This window comes from Columba livia, chromosome 15, assembly GCF_036013475.1.
Source record: "Columba livia isolate bColLiv1 breed racing homer chromosome 15, bColLiv1.pat.W.v2, whole genome shotgun sequence".
Classification (NCBI taxonomy): Eukaryota; Metazoa; Chordata; class Aves; order Columbiformes; family Columbidae; genus Columba; species Columba livia.
In genome coordinates this window covers 2,450,153-2,464,884 of record NC_088616.1, presented here as the reverse complement: position 1 = coordinate 2,464,884, position 14,732 = coordinate 2,450,153, and the positions used below count along the sequence as shown (strand labels likewise).

At 47.3% G+C, this 14,732-nt stretch overlaps 1 protein-coding gene across 4 annotated transcripts in view; it reads left to right on the top strand.

The window, feature by feature from the left end:
• XYLT1 (xylosyltransferase 1) overlaps window positions 1–14,732 on the top strand; it is a 208,627-nt gene that overhangs the window by 156,709 nt on the left and 37,186 nt on the right. For all 4 annotated transcript variants that reach the window (XM_065030707.1, XM_065030704.1, XM_065030705.1 and 1 more), the window contains one exon: window positions 5,605–5,685. In XM_065030707.1, the coding sequence (XP_064886779.1) occupies window positions 5,605–5,685 (81 nt within the window). The remainder of the gene's footprint in view (window positions 1–5,604; window positions 5,686–14,732) is intronic.

Below are 14,732 nucleotides of genomic sequence, written 5' to 3'. Positions count from 1 at the left end.
GGCTGCGGCCGTAGGATCCTGTACAGCAGCTCACAGGCTTGCTTTTAGATCATGATCAATTAATCGTGATTAACATTTCTACCCGTTTTCAGTGTGCCATCTCCTCCCAAGTGGGTATGTTGTTCTGTAGTGACCCAGGCTCAGAATTGCACCCAAAGCAGGCGTACAGCCCAGCGTTAACATGTGCGCGTCGGTGTCCAGTGGGACCTGCTGCTTCAGTCTGGGCGCTGCCCTCGGCCCCTGGTGTCAGGGCACAGCGTTGTCGTGGTGGCTGCAGCACGGCCGTTTCAGTTCGGCATTCCAGTGTTGTTCTTCTGGGGATTACAGCCTTTGTCTTTGCAAAATGTGGTAAATGCGTGAAAAAAAGTCTCGGGGCCGTGGCTGCAGCAGCATTGACAGCAGGGCCGTAGGTGCTCGGCTGCTGGCACTGCTGGGTTCCACGGTGCCGGGTCACTGTCATTGTCACTGTTGTGCGCTTTTCGAACTGCAGGTTTGCAGGGAGCTGGGCAGCCTTTGAATCTCCTATCCTGCTGTTCCCTTTTGTCTCCATAATGTCGCATGGTTAACACAGCAGTTACTTACTGTGACCTGTACTGTGAATTCTCACAACCAGGCACTCTTACATTTCCTTTGCTGAGAGTACGTCAGTAGGCAGGGTAACAAAAAGTTCCTTTTGTCCTACGTATGTAGCAATAAGAAAGGCATTAATATTTTTTTTTACCTGTCAGATTTAAAAAAGCATAAGAAAAAAAGTCTTCCAGGCAGTAAGATCACAACAGTGACAAAAGCACTAAAGGCAAAAATCACATTCAAACTAGATTAGTACTTGGGGAGAGAAACCGCTAAAAGGCCAAGATACTGTGGCTTCCAGCAGACTTTGCGCTTCGCTTCTGGAGAAACGCAGAACCAGGACTGAGCGGGTCTGTTTTATACATTTTAAAGCCACAGTTTAGTTGTCTTGCTCTAACTTTTCATATTCCAGCATTGTAATTTACAAGTAACAACATTCGTGATTAAAGTGAGTTACAGCTGCCTAGAAGGGGTAGCAGAACCCAATTCTCAGTGTTGATGCTTGCATGGAAGAGCAGACACACAGGACAAGAAAAGACAGTAATGCCAGGAAATAATGATTAAAAATGGCACTAAGTCTGGGTTCAGCTTAGCAGCTGTTCCTAGCCCAGGATTGTGCATGTAATTCAGGATAAATTCATGCCACACTTTCAAGCTGGGACAATGTGGGTATTCCTGGGGAATGAAGTGCTGAGAACACCTGGCAGGAGCCGGGGCAGTAGAGCTGCTCCTGCCCGGGCACTGATGGTGAAGCAGGGCTGAGGAGAATGGGGTTGCCTGGAGGAGTCTGAAGCCCAGCGAGACCATAGGAGAGATTTCCACGGATTTCATTAGATTTTGTCTCAAACCTTGAGCCAGTAACAAGAAAATTCTCCAGCACAAGAGCTGCTTTCCAGGCAGAAACACTGCATTCATGCATAACGTCTGAAAACATTTACTTAGCCTTACCTTTCTGATAGAGCAGAAATTAAATGACTGTGAGACAGAGAGGTGATCTGTACTTTGTACACAGATGCACTGCAGCCCCTCGCACTCCTCATCAAGTCTCAAACGGCAGAGACCAACCCCAGCATCCAACAGAGCAGTTGGTCTTCGCTTCTTCGTCTGATTCCTACACAGAATCAAACAATCTTGTTTTCATACCTGTGTGCTGCCAAACGTTTCTGAACTTTTGATCTAACTTAGCAAATTGTTATGCAATTGTATAAGTTTTGACATATGAATAGTCCTATTGAAGTGACTGCTGTTCCTTCCACCCTTCAAGTTGCCCATGGGTTAAAGTACCTTCCTTAATCAAGGGCATTTGCCTTCACTATCTTCCAAAAGTAACAATTGCTTGTTTTCCTTCTCTCAGGTTCTCCAAAGACTTTTTTCATCTATTTTCACAGCTGTAAACTAAGGGGATCTCTGTTCTTTGCTTGGATTAGTTACCAGGACTTGGAGGATTTGCTGAAAACCAGCAAGCCCAGCACTGCCTTTTGTTCCCGCGGCGTTCGGCCATGACTGTACATGGGGACGCGCTTGTTCTGTGTCCTGGCCAGACAACGCAAACACAGAGTCAGTGTTTCTCTTTCCAGTTTTCCATTTCGATCTCCAGTGTATACAGAATATTCTGAAATTATTGCGATGCTCAGCTTACTGAGTGCCTGGTCAGTCTGCGTGTGTCCTGGGATACCTCAGCCCCTTGGCGAGGGCTGTCAATGAGAAAACAGGAGCAGCAGACCTTGCTTTGCTTTGGCAACATCTTCCAAGTTCCCTTCTTGCTATAGGACTGTATCTGGAATATTGTGTCCAGCTGTGGCCCCTCAGTTCCAGCAGGACAGGGAACTGCTGGAGAGAGTCCAGCGCAGCCACCAAGATGCTGAAGGGAGTGGAGCATCTCCCGTGTGAGGAAAGGCTGAGGGAGCTGGGGCTCTGGAGCTGGACAAGAGGAGACTGAGGGGGGACTCATTCCTGGGGATCAATATGGAAAGGGGGAGTGTCAGGAGGATGGAGCCAGGCTCTTCTGGTGACAACCAGTGACAGGACAAGGGGCAATGGGTGCAAACTGGAACACAAGAGGTTCCACTTAAATATGAGAAGAAACTTGTTCCCGGTGAGGGTGGCAGAGCCTGGCCCAGGCTGCCCAGGGAGGTTGTGGAGTCTCCTTCTGTGCAGACATTCCAACCCGCCTGGACACCTTCCTGTGTAACCTCATCTGGGTGTTCCTGCTCCATGGGGGGATTGCACTGGATGAGCTTTCCAGGGCCCTTCCCATCCCTGACATTCTGGGATTCTGTAACTCACCTTTCTCTTCCTTAGACCTCCAATGTTGACCCTGAGCCCGGGTCGCTGTCCCTGCCACCTCCGGCCACCCGGCTGTGGGGACAGCAGGACCTTGCTGAGGTGACCTCAGTGCAGTTCTGCTGGAGAAGGAACCCCATCCCAGCTGGCAGACCTGCTACTGCTGACACCAAATCTACAGCAATGAAGCTGAAAACGCTTTGTTTCCCCATCGTGGGAGCCCTCCCACATGCACAGAGAACTGCACGTCAGGATTCCTGGAGGACGAGTTGCCCAATTCCCTCTGTGTGCTGCACACTCGAGAACTGCACACGTTCTCTCAGCCTCTCTACTCTCACCATCCTCCCTCCCCGCTAACAGCACAGGGGACAGCTGAGGGTTCCTCCTCCCCTGTGCCTCAGCCTCCAAGGGAATTTAAACCAAAAGGCGATGAAGGTGGAGCTGTGTGGTGCATCCATCAGTTCCAGCATCACACCCTGACTGCGCTTTTCCTCGGCCTGTGTTCGTGCTGTGCTGCACACTGGGGAAACTGGTAGGAGTGTAAGATGTATGTCACTGTGTTTTAATCAGCAGCATGAACTACTCTATCACCATGACTTTCATATTTCCTTCTTAGGAAGCAAATACTAGAAATATATTGCCCTTGTTACTTTCTGTGACACCGCGATGGTCAGTAGAAGATTGCTCGGGGCCAGGGGCACCGTGATGCTGTTGGGGACTCTGCTGCGCCGTATACTAAAGTGCGGTAGCGATCTGTGCCGGAGGCATGTAGGAAATATACCCCCAGAGGCAAAGCTTTCTGAACTTTAGCAACTGCATTAGCATCTATCGCATGTTCAATACCTTTGATTTTCTTTTTAATGTAATGTGATGGAGTAATTCGGAGGTGGTGCGCAGCATCCTCCTGGTATTGGGGCCAGAAGCAGCAATTTGAATGAAAGCTTAATAGAAATTCAATGTGCTCCCATGCTGAGCGCAGAATTGGTTGACCGCATAAATCTAAATGTCAAATAGCTAGAAAGTTTTACCAAATGGAAATGTGATGTTTTATTTCCATGTTGTCAACACATGACAAGAAGCATACTTAATTGGCAAAGAGGAAAAATGTATCTGTTCTTGGTTTTTTTTAAAAAAGAAATAGTAATTAAAAGTAGGATGAAGATGCTACCCGTGTTTTCAAGAAGTGGGAAAGTGTCAATTTTTAATTATTTTGAGAGCTAAAAATCATGTGGGCATTTATAAGTATTATCTAAAAAGTGCAAAGCATTGAAAAATTTGTCGGGCGACCCCGAGTCCAAATCCACTGCGTGAATAGTGAAATAGGGGTTGGTGAGCAATCCAGAAATGATGGTGTTTTATGGAGTGGTGTGGATTTTTACTTTGGTTGATTTGATTTTTATCCTGTAAGGAAATGAAAGCACAAGCACTTCCAAATTTGGTTATATTTCTGAAGATCATCTTTGCGTGCCGGCTTTTGTCTAGAAACTCACCGGAAGATGTCAGCCATTGAAACCATTTCATGTGGAAGCATCGCTAAGTAAATTCACTAAATGCCTATTCATCCCAGTAAGATGGAGAGTCACTGGAGCAGCAAATGTGGAAATCTGCCCAGCTTACCCTAGAGAAAGCAGTTTTCTGAGGCTGCCAAGTGGAGACGCAGAGCGTGACCCAGGGGTGCCGGGATCCCACAGCCCTGTCATTCTGCCCGGTTTGCGGGCAGATGCTTCATTTGGTCCAGGTGAAATCAGTGGTTAACTTGCTCTTTGTTCGTCAGTTCAGGAATGAAATGCTACCTGTGATGATGGAAATATTTGGTTTTATGAGATGCGAAGATGGTTTGCTAGGCTGGTAACATTTCCAGGTTGTTGAAGCCTGACCCCAGAAGTTAAACACATTTTGTACAGGACTCTGGTTTAACGTGGCTTTCTGTGGCTTATAATAATGAAATGTTTTCAAGATGCACCGCTATTGACAACTGTTTTATCTTTAGTTTTTCTGCCATCAAGTCCATTACAGGCCATTGTGTAAGTGGTGGTGTATCTACAGTGTTGTGGCTTTGAATGCAACTCAGGAGATGAAGATCTTTTTAATATGATTTATTCAGTTTTCCAAAATATGCTGGCCTATATAAATAGAGAATGTTTTTGCTCCATTGTTAAAGAAATAGCAGATCACAAAAGCTGTCAAGCATGAATACATAAATACATGTCAGCTGAAATTCTGAAATACTGGTGTCAGGTTGCCAGTCATACTAACTGGAATTAACCTTCGAAATTCCTTTGGTCCTATTAATTATATTGGGATTTTGACATCCAAATTATTTTCCTTTATGCATTCCAACCTTGGCCTCTTCCCTATTGCAAGGATGAAAACAAATGAAATGCCAATAGATAATTAACTGAATTCCCTGAGAAAGATACAGCAAACCATGTAAAATGGGACTATCGATGCAGTCATCTCACAGCTGTATTTTCAGACTTAAAAAGTGTTGAGCAGTATTACTTAATACATACTCTTAAAATGCTCAAAACTTCTGCCAAGAATTGATATGAAACTCATTAAGATGTAATAAAGCTGTGCTGCTTTCCAAGCGCCCTTTGCCGAGCAGAGGTTTAGCAGCAGGATGGAAGTTGCTTCAGCAGCTCTCTCCTTCAAAGAGTCTGCGGATGGTCTCCGAATGAGAACAATTAGAAATGAAACATACTCGTTTTCCCAGTGTAATTTGCGCATCTTTTATTCTTACTCTTGCAGGACAAACGACCAGCTGGTAGCATTCCTGTCCAGATATCGTGATATGAACTTCTTGAAGTCACACGGGAGGGACAACGCAAGGTAAGCTGCCCCTGTCCTAAGCTCATTCATCCACGGCACTGAGAGCTTTTGCAAAGTTATGGTTTTCCAGCTTTATCTGAGTGAAGAAATCCTAGTCCAGGAAAGAGAAGCGGATGAGGAGGAAACCCTCTCCCAGGGACAGTTTTATTAGTCCAGAACAGCTCCTACCCAAGTCAGTTTGCAAAGATGCTTTGCGGGGAGGAAGACACTAAGCAGGCTGGTCCTTGCTCTCTCCTTGGAGCTGGCACAGACGGATGTTTTGGCAGCAAGCGGTAATTGCCCTGCACAACATCGTGTCCCAGCCCTGAGCCAGGCAGGGTCGGCAGCGAAGCCTTGTGTGCACAGGGCATCTCCGCAAGGTGCGGGAGCCTGGAGCAGCCTGCGCGTTCATAGAATCATAGAATGTCAGGGGTTGGAAAGGACCTGGAAAGCTCATGCAGTGCAATCCCCCCATGGAGCAGGAACACCCAGATGAGGTTACACAGGAAGGTGTCCAGGCGGGTTGGAATGTCTGCACAGAAGGAGACTCCACAACCTCCCTGGGCAGCCTGGGCCAGGCTCTGCCACCCTCACCATGAAGAAATTCCTTCTCAAATTTAAGTGGAACCTCCTGTATTCCAGTTTGTACCCATTGCCCCTTGTCCTATCACTGGTTGTCACCAAGACGAGCCTGGCTCCAGCAAGGGTGAGCATTGAGGCTGCAGGGTTGTTGTGACCTGCTGCAGGTTTGAAGTCTTTGGATCATCCAAAGACTTCATCCCTCTTCATCCGCCCTGTGCTGGTCTCGGTGAGAAGTGAATGTGCGTGTTCCCACAACACATCAGTATCACAGCTTGGTGCTCGGAGGGAGCAGCGGTGCCCAAACACTGTGTTTCTAAAGCTGTACACAACCTCTGCAGGGGGAAGATCTTTCCCATTTGATTGCAGTGGTCCTCTTTTCCTCTTTAGTGATAGTTTTCCTTTTCTCTATTGCTAGTTTTGGACCATAACAGCAGCTTTACAACAGTTCCAGCTTCATACGCTGAGTCACAGTGGCTTTGCACCTAAAAATATTGTTTCACGCTGCCTGGGTCACTGGTTCATCTCTTTTTTTCTGTAAAATGTCAAGCACACTGTAAGGCTGGGTTCACACAGTGTACACGGGGAATGTGACACGCCGAGTTGCGTGTTCAGCACACAAGTCTCTCTCACTTCTTGGCTGCTCTTGCTCTTGTCACTAGATTTATCAATTCTGTCATGTTCCTGTTTCAATGAAGTCCTCACGAGCATTCTTGTGCATGCAGAAATTCTACAGCAGGTAGTAAAAAATAATACCGTGAGGATTAATATTTAAATCCAAAGTCAACAGTTGTCACAGGAGAGTCTCTGGTTTGGGAGATGCAGAGTGTCAGAGTGATTGGCAGGCTCAGCTCCAGCTGGCAATAGAGATTGACAGCAGAGTTGTAGTAGAAAAGGAAAGAGAAATGGCCAGGGAAAAGCCGTCGGTCTCTTACGCCTTTTTGCTCCTCTGGTGTACCTGATTCTTCTCAAATTCCCTAGTCTGGCTAAGGAAAATAACTAATGAATTATGACATGGCTGCATCAAGCTGGTTCGAACATGCCAACCTCAGCTGGGTTAGAACAATTTAGATCAATTAAACACACTAATCTGGTATTAATTTAATAACAAAATGAGCTAATGTGCCACTTGTCCTCCCCTCACAGGAGTAACAACCCATTTATTAGTTCAGTGGTTCCCTTTGACTGTAGAAACAATTAAATACCTTTTAGCCTATTACAACATGTCGCCGTGTTATATTTTTTTCTCCTGGCTTTCTACCATAAATTCTCAGCATGAGGGAGCGTAATGTGGGACATGAGTGTAGATTTGCTGCCTCTGTCTGCCGGGGTTGTGCAGCCCGGGAGTCCCAGGGCGCTCCCACTGCTGACCGCGGGATGAATGGATCCTTTCACATCCCCCTTGGCAGTGCCCCAGGGTTTCTATCAGGGAGATGCGGTGCTGCCTCTGCACAGCCCCGTGAGCGCAGAGACGGGGCTCAACCAGCGGGAGCCTCCAAGTAGAATCTTAGAAAATCCTGAGCTGGGAGGGACCCCCAAGGCTCATGGAGTCCAACTCCTGTCCCTGCACAGGACACCCCACAGGTCACCCCGTGTGTCTGAGCACGGTGTCCAGTCTCTTGTTGAACACTGTCAGATTGGTGCCGGGACACCTCCCTGGGGAGCCTGTTCAGTGTCCAGCACCTCTGGGTGAAGAACCTTTTCCTCATGTCCCACTGACCCTCCCTGGCACATCTCCTGCCATTCCCTGGGCTCTGTCACTGTCACAGAGCAGAGCTCAGCCTGCCCCTCCTGCTCCTGCTGAGGAACCTGCAGCCCATGAGCTCTGCCCTCAGTCTGCTCTGCTCCAGCTGAACAAACCCAGGGACTTCAGCCGTTGCTCATACAGCTTCCCCTCCAAACCCTTCAACAACTTTGTAGCCTCTTCTGGACACTCTCCAGCAGCTTTATGTCCTTTTCTCCTGTGTCCCAGCCCTGCACACAGTGAATGCTGCAGGTGAGGCCGCCCCAGCGCAGAGCAGAGCGGGACAATCCCCCCCTGCCCGGCTGGCCGTGCTGCGCTGGATGCTCCAGGACACAGGTCCCTCTTGTCTCCAGGGACACTGGTGGCTCACGTTCAACTTGTCATTGACCAGAACCCCCAGTTCCCTCTCTGCAGAGCTGCTCTCCAGTATCTCGTCCTCAGTCTGTCTGTACAGCTGGGGTTGCCATGTCCCAGGTGCAAAATCCAGCACTTGCCCTTGTTGAACCACATGCGGTTGGTGATTGCCCAGTTCTCCGGTTTGTCCAGATCCCCCTGCACGGCCTCTCTGCCCTCCAGAGTGTTGACAGCTCCTCCCGATTTTGTAACACCTGCATTTAGTAAAAATTCATTACACAGGTGGCCAAAGCTGATCAGAAAGCAGTTCGCCTTGCTTTGTGTTGTGGGTGAATTTCCAGCTCTATATCCACGTGCTAAGAGAGAAATGTGATCTCATGTGGAGACCTCCAGCCTGATCTTTCCATTTCAGTGTTTCATTCTGTCTCGTCTGAAGCGGTAGATGTGCTGTCTGCCCGCTGACACACCAGCTCTATTGACTCTTGTTCTGTGCCCGAGGTGTGTGAGCTCTGGTCATGCCAGTGACATTTATTCCTCTAGTTAGAATGATAGAATCCTCAGGGCTAAAATACTTGGTATAACAGGTGAGATGTGACCAAAGGCCCATCTGGGCTGTCACCCCGTGTCCTGCTGCCTGCAGCCCGTGTCCCCAGAGGAGCAAAAGAAGAGACAGGTGGGGATACTTGCCTACAATATTCGCCCAGCCTCCCGTGACTTTTGCTTGGGGAATTTCCACAGCCAGTTTTGGTTACTTACTCATCTAAGACTAAGGGATGATTGGTTTTTTCCCTATTTATTTTCCTAGTTAATTTTAATTTGTTGCTGTTAGCTTTGCCTTGTCACAGCCCTGTGGAAAAGAAATATCCCATGGGGGGAATGGTATGGCCAAGAGCTTAGCGAGGTCTAGAAGAGAAGCAAGAGCCTCAAGGTTTGGCAACAAATTTAAAAGGAAAAAAAGACAGCTTTGGAAAGGATTTGGGACACAGTCCAGTCTCCAAGTTATTGGGCAATAGGACAAAACTCCCTTGGGACATTCTATCTCAAAACAGACCAGAACAGGATTTTTATTTAAAATGGCTGGTTGAAGCCATGATAAGGGAGAAGACACTGGACTGGACTGACTGCCACCCCATGTACAACAATTTTGCTGTTCCAAGGTGTTTTTCTCAAAACATGTGAATTAATAACACAGGAGCTCAGCATTTAAGTATCACTGAAAGCAATGTATAACCTTTGCAGCTACTTGTTATTCTAATTTGTGGATAAATAATGGCTCCTAAACAATAAGCATTTCAACTGTCTTAGTCTGCTTTGTAAACAATGGGAAACTGAATTTTAAGTCCTTGTAGTCTGCGGATCATACAACGGAGGGAGGAAGATTTGAAGTGGCTCATACAGCTCAATTACAACGTATTTTGTATTCAAGCCACATTCACAATCAGTGCATGTTTTACTGCCAAATAAGGAGAAAAAACTGGCTTCCTGTTATATAGTGAAGTTTTCTTTTAGTTATGCCAAAGTCATTAAAAAGTGCATCGCTCTGATTTTTCCTTTAGTGGCTTCAGAAAAGGGAATGGATGTGAAAATGGCTCCTTAACTCAGCTGGAGAGGCATTATTTCCTCAGAGAGCTGGATGTATGAAATGAAATCGCATACAATGGCTGGAGTCACTGCATAGTGCTTAGTGGGCAACACTTACATTTTCTCCTCTTTTCAGTGTCTTAGACTATTAAAAGCAAAAGAATAACCCGGTAGTTGTATAAGCTATTAGAGTTTGGAACACCCGGAAGATTTGGGTTTTTGGCAGGAGCAGTACCTGACTGATGTATTATAAAATATAGAGACAGTCAAATGTGACATCTTCGATGACAGGCAGGAAAAAGGGGTTTTTAAATAGAAACCTTGCCACAGTAGTCATTTGGGAAAGAGCGTAAACACGCTGTGAAGGCTGGATGCTGTTACAACTTAGAGGAGTCTGGAGCTCGTACGCAGAATACAAACAGCTAAGAAAAGGCCATTAGAAGTTTGCTATATATCTGGGTTCTTTTGCTGTTTGTTTCTCCTCACTAATACTATCCTTTGCAGTTCAGTTGTCGCCTTTCTGGCTCTTGGGTTCTGGGTGCTTTCAGAAGTGTTGCTGAGCTGTTTTAGATGGTTCTCAGAGCTGGAGACGCCTGAACTCCCGACGTTCCCAAAGTCTCCCCCTCTCAGCCGTTTCTGCCGTGTTGTATCTGTTTCACCACACTGTCAGAAATGCCTTTCTTCCACTGTGGCACATGCTGTTCACTGGCATTGTGTACTCCGGGATGATCACAGAACCCCAGAACATCAGGGACGGGAAGGGCCCTGGAAAGCTCATCCAGTGCAATCCCCCCATGGAGCAGGAACACCCAGATGAGGTTACACAGGAAGGTGTCCAGGCGGGTTGGAATGTCTGCACAGAAGGAGACTCCACAACCTCCCTGGGCAGCCTGGGCCAGGCTCTGCCACCCTCACCAGGAAGAACTTTCTTCTCATATTTCAGTGGAACCTCCTGTGTTCCAGTTTGAACCCATTGCCCCTTGTCCTGTCACTGGTTGTCACCGAGAAGAGCCTGGCTCCATCCTCCTGACACTCCCCCTTTCCATATTGATCCCCAGGAATGAGTCCCCCCTCAGTCTCCTCTTGTCCAGCTCCAGAGCCCCAGCTCCCTCAGCCTTTCCTCACACGGGAGATGCTCCACTCCCTTCAGCATCTTGGTGGCTGCGCTGGACTCTCTCCAGCAGTTCCCTGTCCTGCTGGAACTGAGGGGCCACAACTGGACACAATATTCCAGATGTGGTCTCACCGGGGCAGAGCAGAGGGGCAGGAGAACCTCTCTGACCTACTGTGCACCCCCCTTCTAATCCGTCCCAGGTACCATTGGCCCTTGGTTCCACAAGGGCCCAGTGCTGGCTCATGGTCACCCTGCTGTCCCCAGGTCCCTTTCCCCTACGGTTAGGAAATGGATGACACAGTAGACACTATTGTGTGTTGCTGCGTTGATGAATCACCCAGTAAGTACCCAAATACTAGAAAAAAAAAAGGTTACATTGTGCCTGCTGTTGGAATAGTTTAACCACGTAGCTCCCAGCAACGCTTACGTTGCTGCTCATGTGAAATATTTGGTTGTTCATTTGGCTCAAATTTCCCTCAGCCATACTTTTTTTGGTTAAATTTTTAAAAACGATTATTCTGAAGCACACAGGCTAGGAAGATCTATTTTTTGCTTGTAAGTAGTTCAGCCTAACAGTTGTATGTGAACTGTAGCGACTGAAGTAGCAACACGCGTCTTCTGTGCAAAGAGACTGCACTGAAAAATATAAGACATTACAGTTAACTCTCCAATGTTCGTTATTGCTTTATGCTAAGCGTTAGGGGAGCCATGGAGCCTTTACTGCTTCGGCTTGACAATTTGCCTCCTTCTAAGGCCTCTATTTCTGCTCCGTTTTGGAAAACAATGCAAAGTTGTTGATGCAAAAGAAAACAAAAATAGGTTCAAGATGGTAAGAAGGTGCAGTAAGAACAGCCGTATGTCTCACCACGGGACTGAACAGGATGGTGTTTGGTCTTGGTTGGGTGTGCACCAAGATCATGCACCGGTTCAGGAAGGTGCAGTAAGTGAGAAGGTTTGAAGTAGCTGTAATTTATGGGGTGTGACAGGAATTAGGAAGGAGGTGAAAATTGAGGTACCAGCAATGAGAAATTTGATTGCTATCTGAGAACGGTGAGCTGCACACTTCATTTTCAGCGGTATAAATAGTAACATTTGTGTCCTTTCATTCAAGATCCTGTGACATACTATAAAATAATTACATCAGGGAACATCCGTTTAAGTTGGATGGATTCTGTTGGCCTTGTTTTGCCCACGGGTGAACACCCTGATTTGGTAGCTTGAAAATCTGTGTAGAAATGACCCACACTTGCCCTTGGTGACCTGGAAAGTTTGAATCCCCATTTCCTTTTCTTTCTTCAATCATCTGGTGTGCACATCCTGACACGGTAAGCACGGTACAAAGACCTGGTGAGATGCTGTTGTGGTGGACACCATGGTGGGCAGCCTGGTGTGCTCTGCGGGCCTGCGGCACTGCAGCAGCTGGCACCTGGTGGCAGTGGTCCCCTGGTGGCAGTGGTCCCCTGTGCCGTGGTGGTATTGGTCTCCTGGTGGCGGTGGTCCCCTGGTGGCAGATGTCCCCTGTGCTGTGTTGGCAGTGGTCCTTTGTGCCATGGTGGCAGCAGTCCCCTAGTGCCAGTGGTCCCCTGGTGGCAGTTGTCCTCTGTGCCGTGGTGGCATTGGTCCCCTGGTGGCAGCAATCCCCTGGTGGCAGTGGTCCCATATGCTGTGGTGGCATTGGTCTCCTGGTGGTAGTGGTCCCTTGGTGGCAGTGGTCCCTTGTGCTGTGGTGGCATTAGTCTCCTGGTGGCAGTGGTCCCTTGTGCTGTTGTGGCATTAGTCTCCTGGTGGCAGTAGTCCCCTGGTGGCAGTGGTCCCTTGTGCTCTGGTGGCAGTGGTCTCCTGGTGGCAGTGGTCCCCTGTCCTGTGGTGGCATTGGTCTCCTGGTGGCAGTAGTCCCCTGGTGGCAGTGGTCTCTTGTGCTGTGGTGGCATTAGTCTCCTGGTGGCAGTGGTCTCCTGGTGGCAGTGGTCCCCTGTCCTGTGGTGGCATTGGTCCCCTGGTGGCAGTGGTCTCCTGGTGACAGCGGTCCCCTGGTGTCAGATGTCCCCTGTGCCCGAGCTGCTCAGCTGAGATGGCTCCAGGCCCAGCTGCATTCCTGGGTCAGAGCTGCTCAGGTGTGTGGGTGTTGGGAAGAAGAGGAGGTGAAGGGACAAAAGATCTTCCAGGGAAGACGTTTATTGGAAAAAAACAGATGGCAGAACATCAGCTTTGAGATCGTTGAGTCCGTCTGTGGTGAATTCATGCGATTTCTCTGCACGCTGTCATTTGCAGTTCTCCCCGTTTTGCTTATTTTATATAAAAAGAAACAAAACCACTTAAGTTGTGGCCTGCTTGATCGTGAGAGGAACCTGTTACGTATTTGTCCTTGTAGGAGCTGTTGGAGTGTTTCTTAAAAGATATTGCGAGGGAAGAGTGGGAAAAAGAAACCCACAGGAAAGTCTTTGGAAGTGCCTCTTGAGCCTCGTGAGGGACCGTGTGGAACTCTTATCAAAACAAGGCAATTCCTAGTAGAGTCAGCACTGCCAAAAATAGACTCTGCAAGTTTCCTACACCAAAAATAATGTCAGAGGGGTTTTTTTACTTGTTATTTTTGGGACACTTGAAGAGTTTGCTCCCTGACCTGTGACATTAAAATATAAGCATTAGGTCTTCTTCAGACTTCCTCTGGAAGAGAGATTTCCAGAAGATGGAAAGTAAGATTTTTCCAAACCAGTGGAAGTTAATGCTTAGGAAAAGGTGGACAAGAAGGAAGGAATCACGAGAAATTTCTTCAAAAAATGACACAAAGGTGTGATGTGACTGCAGCATTAGATGGATATACTGAGAAAATTATATGTGAAAGAAGCAGAAGAAGATTGGTAGAGTATGATTCATCTCTTGTAAAGCTCGAAAAATCTAATTATGTCCATAAACAGACACAAAAATGACCAGATAAAATGTGTATATTCATCAGCTTTCAACAGCATCTCATGTGGGTTATTCTAAATTCATTTGGTTTCCATAAAAATGCCATTGATTGAAAAGAGCCGCATTTAACATCATATTTCAAGGTGGACTTGTAACTTGAGCCAGTCAAAGCACTATACCATTTTTGCTATGCTGTAAATGACCTAAACCTTACATTGTCCAAGGTTTGCAGCAGCAGACCAGTTGTCTGTCTCAGATTTACTTGCACACTGAGAATAACACTGATTAAACATAGATTGGAAACAAATGTGGTAACGTGGACCATTGGAAAATCCCTCCCGTAGAGCTGGAGCGTTGAGCACAACGGGCAGAGCTACTGAAAGCATTTCCATTTGTGTGCTTACTGACGGGTTTGGCTTTTGCATGTGCAGGAATCCCAGTCTCGCTGTAACAAACCCAGTCAAGAGAAAAGTTCTTTATGATATCGTCGATGTTTGTGCATTGACAGTAAAGCGTAGGGGATTGTTAGGGGGATAGTATTGTGCTCATAGTATCTTCTTTAGAGCAAGGGAATTAAAGAAAGATAAGACCTCGTAACATTTGCATTCAGAATGTCACAGTTTAAACGCATCAGAAAGCAGCTTGCAATTTTTATTTCTCCTCCTTTCTCCCACCGTTTTTATCTCTACCGAGAGTATTGCAACAGCAGGAATTACGTGTTCCGCGCTTTCTGCATGCCGCCTGTCATACCATGAGGAAATCTTCCTCATCTTGACAGACTAAATGGGT